The sequence below is a fragment of the Mauremys reevesii genome, linkage group 20 (genome assembly GCF_016161935.1).
Source record: "Mauremys reevesii isolate NIE-2019 linkage group 20, ASM1616193v1, whole genome shotgun sequence".
In the NCBI taxonomy this organism is placed as follows: Eukaryota; Metazoa; Chordata; order Testudines; family Geoemydidae; genus Mauremys; species Mauremys reevesii.
This window is the reverse complement of record NC_052642.1, coordinates 5,395,888-5,415,318: the sequence shown is the minus strand read 5'-3', so window position 1 is coordinate 5,415,318 and position 19,431 is coordinate 5,395,888. Positions and strand designations below refer to the sequence as shown.

General features: G+C 50.1%; 1 protein-coding gene across 1 annotated transcript in view; it reads right to left on the bottom strand.

Moving 5' to 3' along the window:
• The window catches only part of UNC45B (unc-45 myosin chaperone B), a 35,175-nt gene extending 18,102 nt beyond the window's left edge, over positions 1-17,073 (bottom strand). The window contains exons 1-7 of the mRNA XM_039508534.1: positions 16,822-17,073; positions 16,345-16,497; positions 12,413-12,574; positions 10,942-10,978; positions 7,176-7,351; positions 6,677-6,766; positions 5,004-5,171 (exon numbers count right to left, since the gene is read on the bottom strand). Of these exons, the coding sequence (XP_039364468.1) occupies positions 5,004-5,171; positions 6,677-6,766; positions 7,176-7,351; positions 10,942-10,978; positions 12,413-12,574 (633 nt within the window). The 5' untranslated portion in view covers positions 16,345-16,497; positions 16,822-17,073. The remainder of the gene's footprint in view (positions 1-5,003; positions 5,172-6,676; positions 6,767-7,175; positions 7,352-10,941; positions 10,979-12,412; positions 12,575-16,344; positions 16,498-16,821) is intronic.
• Between the last annotated feature and the right edge of the window lie 2,358 nt (positions 17,074-19,431).

Here is a 19,431-nt window from a genome sequence, read left to right as displayed (position 1 = left end):
GACCAAAGGTCCATCTAGCCCAGTATCCTGTCTTCGGACAGTGGCCAATGCCAGGTACCCCAGAGGGAATGAACAGAACAGGTCATCATTAAGTGATCCATCCCCGTCGCCCATTCCCAGCTTCTGGCAAATAGAGGCCAGGGTCACCATCCTTGCCCATCTTGGCTAACAACTATTGATGGACCTATCCTCCATGAACTTATCTAGTTCCTTTTTGAACTCTGTTATGGTCTTGGCCTTCACAACATCCTCTGGCAAGGAGTTCCACAGATTGACTTGTGCAGTGTATGAAGAAATACTTCCTTTTGTTTCTTTTAAACCTGCTGCCTATTAATTTCATTTGGTGACCCCTAGTTCTTGTGTTATGAGAAGGAGTAAATAACACTTCCTTATTCACTTTCTCCACACTAGTCATGATTTTATAGACCTCTATCATATCCCCCCCACCCCGTAGTCATCTCTTTTCCAAGATGAAAAGTCCCAGTCTCATTAATCTCGCCTCATACAGAAGCCGTTCCATAATCCTAATAATTTTTGTTGCCCTTTTCTGAACCTTTTCCAATTCCAGTATATCTTTTTTGAGATGTGGGGGGACCACATCTGCACGCAGTATTCAAGATGGGGGCATACCATGGATTTATAGAGAGTCAATATGATATTTTCTGTCTTCTCTCGCCCTGTCTTAATGTTTCCCAACATTCTGTTCACTTTTTTGACGGCCGCTGCACATTGAGTGGATGTTTACAGAGAACTATATACAATGACTCCAAGATCTCTCTTGAGTGGTAACAGCTAATTTAGACCCCATTATTTTGTACTATATATATTACGATGTATTATTTTTATATGTTTACTTCCTGCCTCACATTTGCATTTATAGGAGCAGTTTCTGTCCTACTAAGATCCTGATGGGGAGACTAGAGAGAGCAGTTTCCAGCCATTGGCTAGAAGGGAGGACTTAATTATCTGTATTTTATAACTGCAGTTTTCCCAGGGAGACTTTCACACGCCCAGCACAATGGGGTCCTGCTCAGTGACGAGGAAGCATCCTCAGTGCGACAAGAATACAAATAAATAATAATGCTACTACAGTGGTGGCTCAGTAATCAGTCAGGTATTGTTTAGGGCAGTACACATTACAGCCTGCACATAGATCCAGATGGTGGATGGACTCAGTGAAATGGTGTACAGTGACTAGGTGTAGTGAGGCGGCCTGGCTCCCGACGGCCCCTGAGAGGGAGGAACCGGAACAGCAACCTCAGTGGGCGGAGCCACCGCCACCTGTTCCTGCCCCCCGGAAGTCAAGGGGCAGGACAGGAAGTATAAAAGCCCGGCCTCAACACTCAGTTGGAGCCCAGCGGCCGGAGAGGACGGACGCTCCTGTTCAGGCTCCTGCCAGACCGAGCCTGCCCCGAGCCAGGTACCCGGATGCGGACGGACCGAGCCTCCCTCGAGCCAGGTACCCGGACGCGGACCGACCGAGCCTCCCTCGAGCCAGGTACCCGGACGCGGACCGACCGAGCCTCCCTCGAGCCAGGTACCCGGAGGTGGACTGGCCGAGCCTGCCCCGAGCCCGGTACCCCGAGGAGCTGCCCGAGCGTTCCCATGACCCGAGTCCGGAGGAGCAGCCCGACCTAGAGAGCCCTCAGCACGCCGAGGAGCCCATGGTGTGGGACCCCGCCGCAGAGCCCAGCGAGGAGCAGGTACCCATGGAGGGGGAGATGGGAAGTAGCCCGGGGGTAGCTGACCCCAGTCTGGCTACGACAGAGGAAGAGCCGATGTCGGTGTGTTTCGGTCAGGACCCCACCGACACAGCAGCGGATCCACGCCGTTGCTAGGGCCCCGGGCTGGGGCACAGTGGAGTGGGTGGGCCGGTGTCCCCCCTGCCACCCCACTCACGGGTGGCAGACTCCCCCTCACACCAGCGCTCAGGCCTAGAAGCCTGCACACACCTGCTGTGGCTCAGCTCCTGTCCGAGGACCTGAGCTCCTTGAACTATTGGTTGTTGCCCCGCCCTGACCTAGGGCTTGGGCTTACTGACTATCATTGCTACTCAGCTCCTGATACAAGGACCTGAGCCCTGAACTATCATTGCTACTCAGCTCCTGATACAAGGACCTGAGCCCTGAACTATCATTGCTACTCAGCTCCTGATACAAGGACCTGAGCCCGGAACTATCGTTGCTGCTCCGCTCCTGCTATAAGGACCTGAGCCTGGAACTATTGTTTATTTCCCGCCCTGACTAAGGGCCCGGGCTTCCGGAACCATTGCCATAGCTCGGCTCCTGAGGCAAGGACCTGAGCCCCTAGGACTGTTGTTTGTTGCCCCACCCTGACCTAGGGCTGGGGCTTACTGATTATTGTTGCTCAGCTCCTGCTGTAAGGAGCTGAGCCTAGAACGGCTGTGTTTGGTGCCCCGCCCTGATTGAGGGCCTGGGCTTAGCTTATTAACTTTGATACTGCTCAGCTTGCAGGGGGATCTGAGCTCCCTGGATTCTTGGGTGCTGCCCCGCCCTGAGCTAGGGCTTGGGGCTTACTGACTTTGTAACTGCTCAGCTCCGGCTGCCAGGACCGGAGCCTAGAACTGGTTCGCTGCCCCGGCCTGAATGAGGGCCGTGGCTTATTGACTTTATGGGTGCTCAGCCTGCGGAAAGGGTCTGAGCCTAGACCTAGTGTCTGCTGTCCCGCCCTGACTGAGGGCTGGGACTCATTGCAGTAACTGTGTGCCTTCTGTTCCGCCCCTGCTTGAGGGGCAGAACCCCAAAACCTTCAGAACCTGGAGTCCGATTGGGGCCGTGTAGTGAGGCGGCCTGGCTCCCGACGGCCCCTGAGAGGGCACGGCCCCAACCTCGGACTGTTACACTAGGGTAACCAGAGGGTAAGTGTGAAAAATTGGGACAAGGGGTGTGGGGGGGTAATAGGAGCCTATATAAGAAAAAGCCCCCAAAATCAGTACTGTCCCTATAAAAATCGGGACATCTGGTCACCCTAACAGTGACCTGTGTGACAGATGAAAGCCCTCGGAAGCACAGCTGCTTCAAAAGATGTGCCTGTGACTTCTGGCACAGGGAACATTCATAACATTTTCTATCGGTAACTGATCTGTATCTTTGTGGGATAGGGACTGTATTCTGGCTCCATGGGGGACCATTACAGAGCTTCCTACAGGAATTAAAAATCAGTGGGGGTGATTATTGCGAATCCTAGGATAGATCACTCCAGAGAAGCACCATGCCTTGGGGTGAGTGGCATATATGGTTCAGAGCGGGTCAAGAGGCCCAGTGGACAAAGAAAGGGCTTTTGATAGAACGGGTGAGCCTGAACTGACTGAGTGACCTGCCTTTGAGCCTCAGTTTGACCTGAGACAAACAGAGGGAGCTAAAAGGATTTGAAAGATTGGAACCTGCCTCTAGGTAGGACTGTCTGTTTTTATAGAATGTTTTATTTGTCATGCTTTGGTTCTAAATAAAATGTCCTGAGCTCAGCGAAAGCTGACTGGCCACTGGTAGGTAGTGCTGTCATAGAATCCTAGAACATCAGGGTTGGAAGGGACCTCAGGAGGTATCTAGTCCAACCCCCTGCTCAAAGCAGGACCAATCCCCAACTAAATCATCCCAGCCAGGGCTTTGTCAAGCCTGCACCTGTCTCCGGTGATGTTGTGTGTATCCCCACGTGCAGCCACATAAATATGGTCTCAATCTCTCAGCTGCTTATTCCTTCTGTGACGGAGTAGGGAGTATTAACCTGGTAACGTTGCATGGAAGTTTTACTAGTTTACTGTCTTCTGCTAACACGGGGCATTGCCTCCGTTTCCCTGGGGGGGGGCACCAGTACTAGATGGGGATGGGAAATAAGGGTGTGACTTCACTGAAGGATGATACTTGACGGCTAGCACGTAAGCGATGGTGGCTGCCCTTCGTAACCTGAGCCCAGGAGGGGGTTGGGGCCAGGTGACACCTTCTGTCCGGGAAACTGGACAAAGGCTGGAGGAGGAGCTGGGGGTGTGGCTTGGTGAAGCAGCAAGAAGGGGTTTCAGTTTGGAGCTGGCTGGGGAAGATGGAGGGAGACCCAGAACCCGGGTCTGGGCTCCTCACCCCCTCAAGAGGGACCTGACTGAGGGGGTCCTGTTTTCTGTACCTACAAGCTCTGTTTTAGACTGTGTTCTGGTCGTCTAATAAACCTTCTGTTTTATTGGCTGGCTGAGAGTCACGGTGAATCGCAGGAAGTGTGGGGGTGCAGGGGCCTCCCTCCCTCACACTCCATGACACCTTCCAAAATTCAAGTCTTACTGCTGATCAGTACAGAGTCTGGACTGTCATAAGTCTAAGACGGCTACTTTATGAGTCATTTGAGGACCACAATACTCGCCAGGGTGGGTTAACTTAAAAGCTGGCTCATGGCCCATCAAAACTTTGGGGCTTTTCTAGATACCTTGATCTTCCTCCTCCAGCCTCTGACATCACCTAATGAAGGTCTTGGCTAATCACCTCCCATCATTCTCATAGAGACCATGTATCTCGCTGCTCTATCAAGTCACCTCACACCCCTTGGCATGGAGTCCAGAATACTGGCTTAACCCACCATTGGTCACTGCCACCTCCTACAGGATTGTGGCTGTACATACACCTTATTTCACAAGGGCCGGTGTTAAACCAGCCTCCGTTACGTGCTGAAGGATCTCTTGGAACCTGAAATCCAAGAACAGCATCACAGGTTCAGCCTGTCAAGTTTGCACCCTATAAAGTCTAACTTTCACCCTCTGGCTTCTCTGTATTTCATTCAGTGCAAGGTTCGCTTTTTATTTGTCTTTTAGAAACAGACTCGGTTCCACGAACAGCCAGATCATAGGAGTTCAAAATTTATTTTTCTTGTCCTTTTAGTAAGAGGAGATTTAGTAAGATGGATGTAAGAATGGCCATTCTGAAATAGCGAGAAGCAGGTTCCTTTGAGTCCCCGGGTTATAGTGAGAGACTGAGGCAGGATTTCTGAGCCAAATGACTTACCCGTGCCTTGTGTCCAGTGCACATGCTCGAAAGGGTCCTTACGGCCGCTAGGATCATCTCTGGATTTTTAGTTTCTATCAGCTGCAGCAGCAGCTTTACCCCATTGTTCTGGAATATCCTCTCGGCTCCTGCTTCCTCCCGCCCCAGAACAATGAGATTGTTCGCAGCCTGGGTAAAAACGAGGTGTAAGAAGTCAGAGGGTCAATAATCAAGGAGTGATATCAATGGCTGTTCATTGGCCTCTATGAAATGATTGTCTCAATCCACATCCTAGCGAATTAGTTGCGTTCAGAAGGAGACTTTGATGCATGAAGGAAGGGAGTGATTTAGGGTATGTCTACACTGCGCTTCTTTCAGCGGCTGCAATGTACACATCCATGTAGACCCCCTGCCACAGAGATACACAGCTGTGTAGATGGAGAGGCACGGCTTTGACAAGCAAAGATGCCTGAAGGACACAAGGTGCGTACTCAGGTACAAACCCCACACGGCTCTCTTCTCACCCAAGCCGTGCTGGCTGTTTTTAGCAGTGTAGCGTGTTCCACTGCCTCCTTGCTCCTTCCCCGTGCTTCTCGCTGCAGCGTGTAGCTACACGTACACTAAACGCCACTGCCAGCGGCGCCTAGTGTAGACGTAGCCATAGAGGGATAAAGGGAAAAGGGGTAAGGCAATATAGGTTGGCTAAGTGAGGTTTCGGAAACTTTAACAGTTTGCAAATATTTGAAGGCTTAGCACCAAGACTGAAAAGGAATCATGTGGGGTGGTGTAAGGGGGGACAGCTAGGCATAATGAAGGGAAAGAAGAGTTTCCTGACAGCAAGATCTGTTAGGCCAGTGGTTCTCAAGCAGGGGTACGTGTACCCCTGGGGGCATGCAGAGGAATTCCAGGGGGTACCTCAACTCCTCTAGATATTTGCCTAGTTTTACAACAGGCTACATAAAAAGCACCAGCGGCGTCAGTACAAACTAAAATTTCATACGACGACTTGTTTATACTGCTCAATAGACTATACACTGAAATGCAAGGAGAATATTGATATTCCGGTTGATTTCTTTTATAATTGCATGGTAAAAAGGAGAGAGTCAGCAGTTTGTCAGCAATAGCGCACTGTATTTTTATGTCTGAGTTTGTAAACAAGTATTTTAAGGGAGGTGAAACTTGGGGGAACACAAGGCAAATCAGACTCCTGAAAGGGGTACAGTCGTCTGGAAAGGTTGAGAGCCACAATGTTAGGCTGTGGAATAATGTCCCACGGGAAGTGGAGGGAGCGCTCTCTGAGCAAAGAGCAGTCCTGCAGGTGGAGCTGGGGTCCTTCCCTTTGAACATCGGCAAACGTTTTGGGGGAGGAGGAAGCGGCAGGAAGAGGGGGAATAAGGGGTGGGCAGTTAGATACGGGCCTAAGCTGCAGACACCAGATCTGGTTTTGACTTGAGTTTGTGATTTGGGAGCTTTGCAGACATTCCAGCGGCTTTGCGGGGCTCCCACCCTGAGCATGTCACTTCTCTGCTGTCTCACTGAGTTCAGCTCCTCCCTTTCCCCCTTCCATTTGTTCATGTATCTGGAGCCCTATGAATGGCTGGGGAGGGCAAGGACGACTTTTGCTCCTGACTGTGGGCTTTGAAGTCTGACAAAGTTAGTATCAGTAATCTCCCCGGCTGCCTTTTAAGTCTCACCTTCTCTCGCTTCTCTCTCTCACTGTTCCCATCCAGCAGGATTTCAAACATGTTCTGCACTCTGGCATCGGTGGAGAACTGAATGCGCAGCTGTAGAGGGATGAAAGAACGTCACGTGTTGGGCACAAGGGCGGAACCCCGAGGCGGCGTTCTCCCCTTTCTGTTTAGGCTGCACACATCTCTCTCAAACTGCAATCATTTTAAACGGCCTGTTAAATCAGCTTCAACTGCACACTGGCTTTGGTTTTTGACTTTTGAAATGTGTCTCTTGCCACCTCTGCAGCTCTACGATAGAGCCAGAGATTCAGGCCATAAGCTGTTCTCTCTGTGTGGAGTACAGGCCATTGAACACACTGCATGTCATCTTCCAGCCCTCCGAGTGACATTTACCAGCTACACTCAGTGGATACGCTTGCTCTGGAGTACAGCGTCAGTACACCTGGATGCAAAGCTCTGCGTGCACCGCCCAAGCATTTGGTGCTGCTGCAAAGGCATTTACCTTTTCCTGAATTTTGGCTCCCAGACGCCTCAGGGTCTCCTGGAAATTTTTGTTGCGGGGCTCAATGGTGGCACATCTCTGGACGTCTTTGAAGGCTTGGTCCAACTTCCCCAGGCTTTCCAGAGCCTGGCTGCGCCTGTACAGGGCCTTAATATCCGCAGCATTGATGTCAATCGCTAGGAAAGTGATCAAGTACAAAAAGCATCAACATTTGCTTCGAAGTCCAGCCCCATACAGAGGATTCACAGAGACAGTAACAATGAAGGTACACGGCACTTTCCCAGGGCTCAGTTACCCTGTTTCTTCAATAAACCTCTATCTTATCTGATAGCTGACACAGGCAAATGCACTCTGTATATCTGTTTCTGAAAGAGCAGTGACTTAGAGTCATTGGTTCCTTAAGATGCCTGGTGGGTTTTTGCCCACGTGTTCAGGGTCTAACTGATTGCCAGATTTGGGGTCAGGAAGGAATTCCCACCCCCGGTTAGATTGGTGGAGACTCTGGGGCACAGCTCACTTGCTGGTTTAAACTAGTGTAAATGGTTGATTCTCTGTAACTCAAAGTCTTTAAACCATGATCTGAGAACTTCAGTAACTCAGCCAGAGGTTCGGGGTCTATTTCAGGAGTGGGTGGGTGAGGCTCTGTGGCTGCAATATGCAAGAGGATCATGATGGTCCCTTCCGACTTTAAAGCCTATGAATCTATGTTGTCAGTGTGGAACCCACTTTAGGTGACTGACAACCTGCATCCCACCTGGAAGGTGGGGTTGAGTCATCCTGACTGATCTAACCTACCAGGGATGGTAATACTGCTCTCTTGAACGTGGCATCTGACCTTGTAGCCCGTTCCAGGGCACAGTGCTTAACGAACATCAGGGAGTTACTTCCCAGAACTCCCTTACAGATTTCCAATTTGGCACATTCCTGAAGCTGGTAGAAGAGGTAGTTTGTGCTCTGGTGGAGTGAGCGGTCCGTTGGCCATTTGGTAGCTGATTGATAGGTACTGCGTGATCCATTTTGATATCCTCTTGGAGGAGAGGGCCACGAAGAGATGAGAAGACAGTCTGAAGGGCTTTAACATACCAATATATAACACTGTAATAAGGTCCCCGAATGTCCCAAGTGTGAAGTTTCTTCTCCCCAAGCGCTGAATGGGTTTTTGGGAGACTACAGATAAGGTAGGAGCCTGTGCAAATGGAACACCAAGACCATGTTAGGCTTAAGCCTCAGAGGAGGTCTCAAAACTCTGTTGCACAAGGGGGTTCAACCATGAGAGCTCGGCTTCACTGACCCTTCTAGCCAACGTGATTTCAGCTCAGAGGAGTCTTGAGGGAAAGATGGTATAAAGAGCATCCCAAAAGCACCTCTTGCAAGAACGACATTGAGATCCCAGGCAGGAGGGGGATCTCGGACGGATGGGCCAGTATGCAACAACCGCTTCAAGGATCTTTATACCATGGGAAGAGGCAGCACCAGGTTCCATACTGACATTGCTGGTACTGGAGTGGTCGCCAGTGCCAAGTCTTTATTTGAGTAGGGGCACTCGTAGGGGCTGACTTTACAGGGACCTGATCAGAGGTCGATCTTCTCTCATCTGGGTCTGAGGTAGCCTGCATGCATTTGTCCATCAGATGAAACTCAAGGCAGGTGTCCCAATAATCCCATGTCCATGGAGAGACTGTTCAGTGAACAGAACCCCAGTCTGGAATATGGCCCAGTGGTTAGGAGATTAGCCTAGGACTTGAGACCTGGATTCCATTCCCTGATGGGCCACAGACTCCCTGTGTGACTTTAGGCAAGTCACTTAGTCTCTTTGTGCCTCGGTTCCCCGTCTGTGAAACGGGCATGACAGTCTAGCCCAGCCTCACAGGGCAGTTGTGAGGATAATACCCGAGGATTGTGAGCCGCTCAAGTATTATGGTGATGGGCACTTTGTAAGTACCCAAGCTAGTTAGACTTACAAAAAGGCAAAAGAGACAATGGTTGTGGCAGTCAATGAAAGGGATTAAGCCATTGCAAGATAGGCAGGGCTTAGAGCCTGCAGGCTGGGAGTCTGCCATTAGGCACCAAGCGAAACAAAAGGTTTAGTGATTCTGAATTAAAAGGGGAAAAATAATAAGGGTGGAGAAAACGGATTCTAATCTGACTCAGAATCAGGGGAAAAAGGGCTAAGAGATCGTGGGTCAAACATCACTAATTCCGTCTCACTGTCCCGGGTGGAAAGAGGGACCAGAGGGACAGTAGTGGTCACCATGCCCTTGGATTTGGGGGGTGGGGAGCCAGGAGGACATGCATGGCACAGACGTAGCCCAATGGACACTGCTAGTCAAAAGATTCAGCTCTTGCGTGCGTGAGGCTCACATGTACCTAGAGTGGGATCCACACTGACACTTGAACATGGATTTGTGTCTAGGGAAGAGATTTTTTTTCCCCCTATTTCACTGAATGGATTTGCCAAAGTAAAAAAAGAACATCCATTTTGAGTCAGACCAATGGTCCATCAAGCCCAGTATCCTGTCTTCTGACAGTGGCCAATGCCAGGTGCTTCAGGGGGAATGAACAGAACAGACAATCATTGAGTGATCCATCCCCTGTCATCCAGTCCCAGCTTCTGGTGGTCAGAGATTAGGGATACCCAGATCATGGGGTTTCACCCCTTACCATCTTGGCTAATACCCATTGATGGATCTATCCTCCATGAACTTATCTAGTTCTTTTTGAACCCCAATATAGTTTTGGCCTTCACAACATCCCCTGGCAATGAGTTCCACAGGTTGGCTGAACATTGTGTGAAGTAGTTGTTCCTTTTCCAACTCCTTGTCGGTTTTTACAGATCCAGACTAACAAGGCTACCCCTCTGATACTAGTTCCTTTTGTTTGTTTTAAACTTGCTGCCTATTAATTTCATCAGGTGATCCCTGGTTCCAGTTTATTTGAGGGAGTAAACACCACTTCCCTATTCACTTTCTCTAACACCATTCATGATTTTATAGACCTCTATCAGAACATCTCCTTAGTAGTCCAAGCTGAAAAGCCCCAGTCTTTTCTATCTCTCCTCATATGGAACCTGTTCCGGACCCCTAATAATTTCTATTGCCCTTCTCTGTACCTTTTCCAATTTTAATATATCTTTTTTCCATGGGGTAACCAAAACTGCACACAGTATTGAAGATGTGGGCGTACTATGGATTTATATAGTGGCATTATGATATTTACTGTCTTATTATCGATCCCTTTCCTAATGAGAGTGCCTTCACTGACGTTTGGGATCTTTTTAATCTTCAATTTTTAAGGACACGTTTACCCGGGTAGAACACTTTCATCCCCCTTTAAGCACAATGGACATGTCTAGAGGATACCTGTAGTCCTGTTCCCCAGCACACCCCATTCTATGAGCACATGGAACAGTGATGCTCTCATTTCATTGTAAAGTTAAGAGGATGAACTTTATATGAACTGGTAAAGAATCCTGGTATTTAACATTCTAAGCAACACAATTTTATAGCTGATTTCTTGAACTACACAAAACAGTAACGCTACACGAGTACAATAGATAGTATTTAGTTATGGGATACCTTTTTTGTATTTACCTTTTCATTTATGCAAAATCTAACACCAAGCAAATAATTCAATCCATCAGTTAAACTCACACTTAAAAATAAAAGTTTAAAGCGGACACAAAACCAGATCTGAGAACAGACTAGATGGAGGAGCAAGTGCATGTAGTAAACTTCAAATCCCACATTTTAGAGTTCTTTCTGCTTACCTCTAGAAGCGTCCGATGCTGCTTGGGCATAGCTCTCCTGTCGATTCAGAGGGAAGAGAGATTTATTAGCTATAAAGATGGGCAATAGACACTCTTTCCGTACTGGTCTAGAATCATAGAAACGTAGGGCTGAGAAAGGTTGTCACATAAGACATATTGTACAGCTTCCAGTACAACCATTGAGCAATGGAGAAGCTCCAAAGAGCTGGTTCTGCATCATTTCAGGTTTTTCTCCTGACCATGTCAGTAGCGAAGATGATCAGGCAATCGGCAGGCTTGTGTATGATGGTCTTTTGTAGAAATCATCATAGCAAATCACCGTAAACCAGCTTAGTGTGAGTTAGACTCCTTTGATGTGTGTGCTAACAACATATTGTGGATAAGCAGGCACCCAAGTTCATATACTGCAGAGACACGTCTATATAAAACTTACACAGAGGGATGAGGGTCAGGAATTCAGGTTCCTCTGCTACCAAAAACATCTATCGTTTGGGCTAAAGATCTCCCTTAGCTGGTAAGCAGCAAGGGGCCCTTCTCTAGAGGCTGAGCCCAGAGGCTAACGTTCCTCAGCTAGTACATTATGCCCCGGAGGCATAGTGGGATGTAGCATCTGGTATTTTTGCTTCATCCTCAAACAGTGTCACCTGGAACTTTGTTGGAATTAACCTCCCCTTGGCAGTGAGTGCTGGCAGAGTTAATACTGCAGGGCTACAGCTCTTTGGCAGGTTGAGAATAACTGAAGGCCTCTATTTGTATGGTCCCTGCTTTTTAAGAACTTGTTTCCATGTGGTTTGTGCTAGGCAGTGTGTTCCAGTCAGATCCTGTTTGTTTAATAGGCAGGAAGGCTCCGACACAAGGACAAGCAACTGAGGACAGTGGCTCAACTCCATTCCCTCCCAGTAAACAAACCCCTCTGGAGGGCAAGGAAAACTCAGTGGTTTGAGCTTTGGTCTGCTAAACCCAGGGTTGTGAGTTCAATCCTTGAGGGGGCCATTTAGGGATCTGGGGCAAAAATCTGTCTGGGGATTGTTCCTGCTTTGAGCAGGGGGTTGGACTAGATACCTCCTGAGGTCCCTTCCAGCCCTGAGATTCTAGGATTTTTAGCCCTTCACACTAGACCTCTACAAATACTTGTCACCAATTTGGCATTATGGCCCAACCAGAAACACTCCATGGAAAGAAAAATGCACTTTAGTGTATCTAGATCAAAGTAACGTCTTCAAAATTAGTTGTGACGCAGGTGGCTCAAAGCTATTGCAGAACACGAGTACCCGGCCTGTCCCCGGGCTCACAACTTGATATGCTGAAGAGAGCAAAAAACATTTCGGAACTGGTAGTGCGAGCAGCACTGTTTTCTATATTAAAAATAAAGTGAGCAGATAAGCCCCACAATGCCCCAACCCACCTGTCCGCCATCACTAGTTGCTATAATCCTTCACTTCCAGCCCCAGTTCAGAGGTTCTCATCTCACCTTTTTCAGGAAGCAGGCCGCCCTATTCCTGTACAGCACAGCCTGCAGTGACTTGTCCATGGTAAGTTTCATGGCTTTGGTGTAGCTGTTAATAGCATTCTCATAGTCGTTGGCCTGAAAATACTTATTGCCTTCCTCCTTCAGTCGAGCCGGGTCCTCCATCTGGGGAAGGAAGCCACAGTTCGGCATCTCATAATATTTGGTGCGGTATCAATGTAAGTTAATGCTTTGGTTAATATTTGTAAAACGCGCAGCACTTTTTGTGCTCAAGTACCTGCCTCATAGGGTGCAGGGAAGAGTAAACATCCCCCTTGTACTGATGGACCAGTGATGCATAATGCTGGATAACTAGCACAGGACAGTGCAGCATGTCAGCATCAGGGTAGCAATACTGGGATGGGGAGTTGCCCTAATTTGTCTCCAAAATCTTTTCACAGCCCTTTCTTGATAATTTTGCTGCCCTGTAGTAGGGAGCTAAGCATTATGGAATCAGGGAAGTTGGACTGAATGCGCCCGAGATGGAAGGAACTATTCCTCCATCTACGTGGGATTCTTTCCTAATGTACATTTATTTTAAACAGTAGAAGTCTGGAATTCCAGATCCCAGTGCCTGGGTAGTGTGACAATGTCAGGCCAGAGGGCTGCAGGAGGGGCTGGGAAAACAGGTATGTTCGCCCTAGAATGCTAAAGACCCTTTTCCCCACAAGCTGGTTACTTCAGTTCAATTAGGGAGACCTGAGTCCAATTAAGGGCTGCCTGAAACCTCTCTCCTGTGGGGGAAGAGAGACACAAACTGCAGGCTGGTGGCAGTAGGGAGAGCAGCTTCTCCAGACTGCGCTCCTCCCCATAGGGGAGACACCCAAACCCAATGCCTGTTTAGGGGAAGGACTGACACCCCAGGGCCAGCGACAGGACAACACCTGCCCCAGTGAGGGGGCCAGGAAAAGATATTCCCTTTTTTTCGGTGCGTTATAGACATGTTTCCCTTGGTTTGGCAGAGGAGCACTCCTCAGGCCTGCCCCGGGGCCTACCGGGAAGGCTCTGAGAAACAAACCCCGAAGAGGGAAGACAGACACACTCCAGAGTGGGGCTGATTTACCCCGGCCCTGTCAGAGGAGGGAGCGTTAGTTCCGGCGAGGCAGAAGGGCTGCCTTGCCACAGTAGTCAAACCTCGAACCAGTCTGATCTCATGATCTCCCAACCCACGCATGCAGCTTCAGCAAGAGGCCATGCACTGCAGATTTTAACACAAGCACTTACAGCCACTTCACTGACGGTTAAGGAAGCAGGGGAGAGAAACTGAAAGCTCATATTGCCATCACTTGGGAGAACCAGCACATTGTTGCTGGAAGCGTAGCTGCTCTTAAAACTAGCCCTGGAGAATGTTGGCAGCCTATTTACATATATTAATGTATGTGATACAGCTCCAACCAGGAAAGAAGTGGGACTGCTAAAATGGAGATTAAAGATAATCTAGGCATGGCCCAACACCTAAATAAATACTTTGCCTCAGTTTTTAGTGAGGCTAATGAAGAGCTTAGAGGTAGTGGCAGGGTGGCAAATGGGAATTAGGATATAGAGATAGAAATTACCACATCCGAAGTGGAAGTCAAACTCAGACATCTTAATGGTACTAAATCAAGGGCCATGGATAATCTCCATCCAAGAATTTAATGGAACCGGCACATGAAATTGCAAGCCCAATAGCATGGATTTTTAATTAATCTGTAAACTTGGAGGCTGTATCCTATGACTGAAGAATTGCTAATATAGTTCCTATTTTTAAGAAGGGGAGGGGGGAAGTTACCTGGGAAACTACAGGCCTGTTAGTTTGACTTCAACTGTATGCAAAATCTTGGAACAAATTTTGAATGAGAAAATAGTTAAGGACAGAGGTAATTGGGATAAAATACAACATGGTTTTACAAAAGGTAGATCATGCCAGGCCAGCCCAAGCTCTTTCTTTGAGACGATAACTGATATTTTTAGAGACAAAGGAAATGTAGTAGATCTAATCTACCTGGATGTCAGTAAGGCATTTGACACAGTTCCACATGGGAAATTATTAATTAAATTGGAGAAGATGTGGTTAATATGAGAATTGGAAGGTGGATAAGGAACTGGTTAAAGGGGGATTACAATGGGTCATTCCAAAAGGTGAACAGTCAGGCTGGAGGGAACCCCGCTGCCGGTATGGGGTTCTGTCTGCCACCCCCACTGCCAGTCTGGAGTTCCATCCGCCAGCCCCTTCCAGCCGGGGTCCCGGCCGACGGCCCCGCTCAGCCCGCTGCCAGTCTGGGGTTCCATCCGCCAGCCCCTGTAAATGTATTACTGGCACGCGAAACCTTAAATTACAGTAAATAAATGAAGACTTGGCACACCACTTCTCAAAGGTTGCTGACCCCTGGTCTATAGTATTACACTGCATTTCTGTGGAAAGTGTACCTATTGCGTTCCGGGTTTCTGTGGTAAGTGTAGCGGGGTGGTTACCCGCTCCTGCCCTGCGGGGCTAGAAACAGCCCAGGACAGGGCTGTGGCTGGGGCAAGAAGCCTGGGCTGGTTGGGGCAAAGTAGGCTCATCTGGGGCGATGCCCCGATCAGGGCCAGCTGGCCCCTATAAGAGGCAGTGAGCCAGAGGCCCAGGCAGTCTCCCTCTGGCTGTAGAGGGAGAAGGGCCTGGCTGCAAGGTGCCAAGAAGGGAACCTAGATTGGAGCAGGGCTGGGGAAAGGTCTAGGGAGCTGGGGAGCTCCGGCCTAGGAAAGCCCCAGGCTGCAGGCCTGGTAAGGCCCATTAGGTATTGGCTTGCAGGGGGTAGCCCACGGGTAGGCAGAGGCAGCAGGTCCGAACCCCCTTTGCCTATGATGAGTGGCTTACACTGCAGTCTGCCCCAGCGAGCGGGGGGCTAGATGGGGACTGGCAGTAGCCAAATACTGAGGCGAAGTGGGGATAGGGGGTGGGGGTTCCCCTGGGAGGGGGAGACCCTGAGGCTGTGAGGGTTACTGCCGGGGAGGGCAGCACTCAAGACAAGGGCACCGGGGTCCTGGGAGGGACACGGGGCCGGTGGTAAGGCAGATCACAGGCCTGCAGAGGGTGCTCCGGATGCTGGGAGAACTAATTCCCTAAGGACGACCAACGGGAGGCGCCGCAGCGGTGAGTCAAGACCCTTACATAAGCATGAAAGAAGGGGCAAAACAAGTTAATTTTGCAATGTTTTGTATTTCGTCATTATAGGAAAACATTTTCAGAAGCAAAAACCCCATGCGAGTTTCTCGTCAAAATTCAAATGTTCACACGGCCATTTAAATTTTTTCTTATAAAATGTCAACCAACTCTAATTGTTAACAAAATCCCAAAGCAGCCTTTTAAAAATCCAGTCAACAAGGCAAGAAAGAAAAAGGCTAACTAAGGACTTCCTCAGATTAAAGACTCATGTTGTCCCTACTCCTAGGAAAGAATTTCTAGAACCAGCCCAAGCCCTTTCCACTGCCAGAACTGGTGTACGATCAGTACGGCAATTGGAGTGGTTTGCTAGGCTGAAGCATTTAAAACAAAACCCAAACTGCTCCTCAGCATGAAAGGGGCTGACCTGGCTTTTTAAAAGCATTATTTAAAGCCCAGAAGATCTTTTTGTCAGCAGCCAATTTGTGTGAGGGTTGGGGGGGGTGTTGCAGTCTTAAAACTCAGCACAGTAAACGGTGGGGTCACTGTGCATGCATCACATGGTGAGAAAAGACTCTCTCGCATTTCGGTTCCTAGCCATATTTGGGCAGCATTAGCTGCCCCTGCAGCCTGTCAGTGTCACCTGTCACTGAACTCGAGTTCCCCACCCCCGCAGTGGAAATGCATTCCAAATAAAAACTAGTCAATTCCTTAATGTCCGACGGCAGTGCATTGCATCCCGCTGGTTCCTGCCCATCCCTGCCCTCCATACCTGGGGTGGAGAATTCAAAATGCTGCGACGGTCACCAGCTTGGGACACCCTCACTCTGCTTTTCTGAGCCCGTCCACTGGCTTCCTCCCCTGGTACTACAGGGATAGGCTGGCCTCCCGTGCTTTATATAGCTCAGTGACATGGTCAGGAAGCCTAGGACAGTGAGCAAGTGGTTGGGGGTGAGGTCAGGTTTCAAAAGGAAAAGAGTTTCTTGAATTGGAGGATTCTGATGCCTCCTGCTAAAGAGCCAAAATGGACTTCAAACACCTGCATTGCAGTCGCCGAAAGCTGGACTCTGGGCTTTTTAAAATAGGAAAAAGCCGACAGCCGGGCTGATGGAACACCCCTGCCCAAAATGCGCAGACCCCCTTCCCTGTCTGTCTAAGGAAGCATGAGACATTTGAGCCACAGGAGCAAATGGTTTGACTCCTGTAGCTGGGGAAAGACCTGGCAGCAGCTGCAACAACTAGAGCTTACCAGCACCTTCGAGAAGTTGCTTCAGAGGAATCCCATTCAGCTCTTCCTTCTCTGGTCTGTTTTGGAATCCACGGAGAGCTGCCGAAGCCCAGAGACAGCTGTGCTCACAGCCAGCTCGGCAAAGGTCCCAGAGGTAGAACCACGCTCACGTTCAGTCCCGTATTCCCCATGGCAGCCGCTGAATCCTACCAAGGGGCTATGTCTTCCCACAGGATAATCTCATATCCAGGTGATGAGAGTGTTGGGTCTCAGAATTAGTGGCACACTAACCAGGACAACAGTTAAAGATTGTGCAATGCTTTCCCAATGAAATAAGGTGCTTGCAACATTAGAGGAACTTTATTTTTTCAGAATTACAAAAACTGCATTTTTAGGGGAGTTAAGATGGCAGGGTGAACATAACAGCCACACTGGTCAGACCAAAACGTCCATCTAGCCCAGTGTCCTGTCTTCCGACAGTAGCCAATGCCAGGTGCCCTAGAAGGAATGAACAGAACAGGTGATCATCAAGTGATCCATCCCCTGTATTTCTCATACCATTTTTTTTTTAAATTACCCAACATAGACTCATAGACTTTAAGGTCAGAAGGGACCATTATGATCATCTAGTCTGACCTCCTGCACAATGCAGGCCACAGAATCTCATGCACCCACTCCTGTAACAAACCCCTAACCTATTCCAGCTGTGCTGGAAATACAACATTAAAAGAGAAGTGGAAATAACTCGGACACCAGAAAACTCAGCTCTGGTTCCTGGCTTCTGTCTCAGTCTCCACCCAGTAGGCCTGGCTGCCCATACCTCAGCCATGAGAGGTTTGCACAGATGCCCCTGGCCCCTTCATGACCAACGCCCAAGCAGGGAAATGGAGGGACAATGCACCCCGTTCCCTAGCGAACCCCATGGGGTCTCTGATCTGCAGAGAGCCATGCTCTGGGGACTCGGGTGACAGCTTCTGGCAGAGAACCAAACCCTCCATGAACAGGTAGCCCAGGCTTGGGCCATTGCCTCACCACCTGAACAGGGCTTGAACAGTTTGACAGGAACAGTCAAATTGAAGGGATTGTTTCATCAGTGCTGCCTATCTGTGCTCTGTCTCCAGGCCTATCCCACTGATCAAGCCAAGATGGACTGGTGATCAGCCTGTTAACTGGAGAAGCCTTGGACTGGGGCTTTGCTTTGCAGGGGCATGACAGCGGGACACTGGCAGACCGGAATGCTTTCCTCTGGGCAGTGGCCACAATTTTTGATCACCCCCTGACAGGGGGTGTTCACCCCACGCTTGCCCTGAAAGGGTTAATGTGCACTGAGAAGGGAGCTAATTAACCCAACAGGCCACAGCATCAGCAATCCCCTGATTGATTGAGGGAGGGAGGGAACCACCAGAGCTGGGTCTATAAAGGCAGGAATCTGGCACCAGAAGGGGGCTACTGGGAAAGTCTGTGGTCACTCCCTGGGAGAGGGGAGGTGCGTTTGGGCTGGCAAACCCAAGGGAGAGGGGACAAGCGCATGGCTCGGCTCAGGGAAAGGCAGTAAGGTCTAAGAGGGACCAGACCTTGACTGCTGGCAAGAGGGTCCCTGAGCTGGAACCCGGAGAAGAGAGCAGGCCCGGGTTCCCCTGCCAGCCACTGAGCGAGTGGCACTATGAGGCAGTGAATAGGAAGACTGCCTGAGCCTGTCTGTGGGGAAAAAAGTACGCTAGATGGACACTGAGCTAGAGGACGCCAGCTTTAAGTGTTTAGTCAAGTTACTTCGTAGGTTGAATCATGGTGAACATACAACCAGAAGCACTACAATGAACAAAGGATCCTGTACTGAGGCGGGGTGGCTCCCCGCCGCCCCAGAGGGTGCCAAGCCCATCCGGAGGCTGGAGTGGGCGGAGCTAGGGGGCTCTGAGCCTGCCCCTCAGCGGGTCAGGTGGCGACTCGGAAGTATAAAGGCTCGGCCTCAGAGCTCAGTAAAGCCCCAGCCGCCGGAGACACCAGATGTCTCCAGTCTAGCCCGCGACTGGGAAAACCCCACGGCCCAAGCTGCAGGCCAGGACTGGCCTGACTTGCCCTGTGCTCGCTACCCAGAGGAGTTGCTGGGCCTGCCGCTCCCCCACTACCCTGAGGAACCTATAGTGCTGGACCCCCCAGAGGACACCACCCTGACCCAGGTACGACCAGAGGGGGAGTCTGGAAGTAGCCCGGGGGCAGCTGACCCTAGTCTGGCTGCAGCACTGCCAGAGCCCATGTCAGCGTGTTGCGGCCAGGATCCCCACTTCTGCTGCTGCTAGGGCCCTGGGCTGGGACGCAGCGGAGTGGGAGGGCCTGCGTCGGTGGCTGTCTCCCCCGCCCTTTGGAGGCTTGGGCCTACTACTGTTGCTCAGCCTGGCCTGAGGGCCTGAATTCTGACTCTGCACTGCCCCGACCTGACCCAGGGCCTGGACTTACGGTGTTTGTTCCTGTACCGCAAGGGCTGCCGAGGGAGACCCTGCGAACAGACTAATTCCCCAAGCGTCAATTGCTGTTAGTGAGCCGGTGTGGCTCCCCGCCACCCCAGAGGGGGTCGAGCCCCGGCAAACCCTTGTACAGGTCCGAAGTCACAACGCGCATCACAGGTGTCCATAT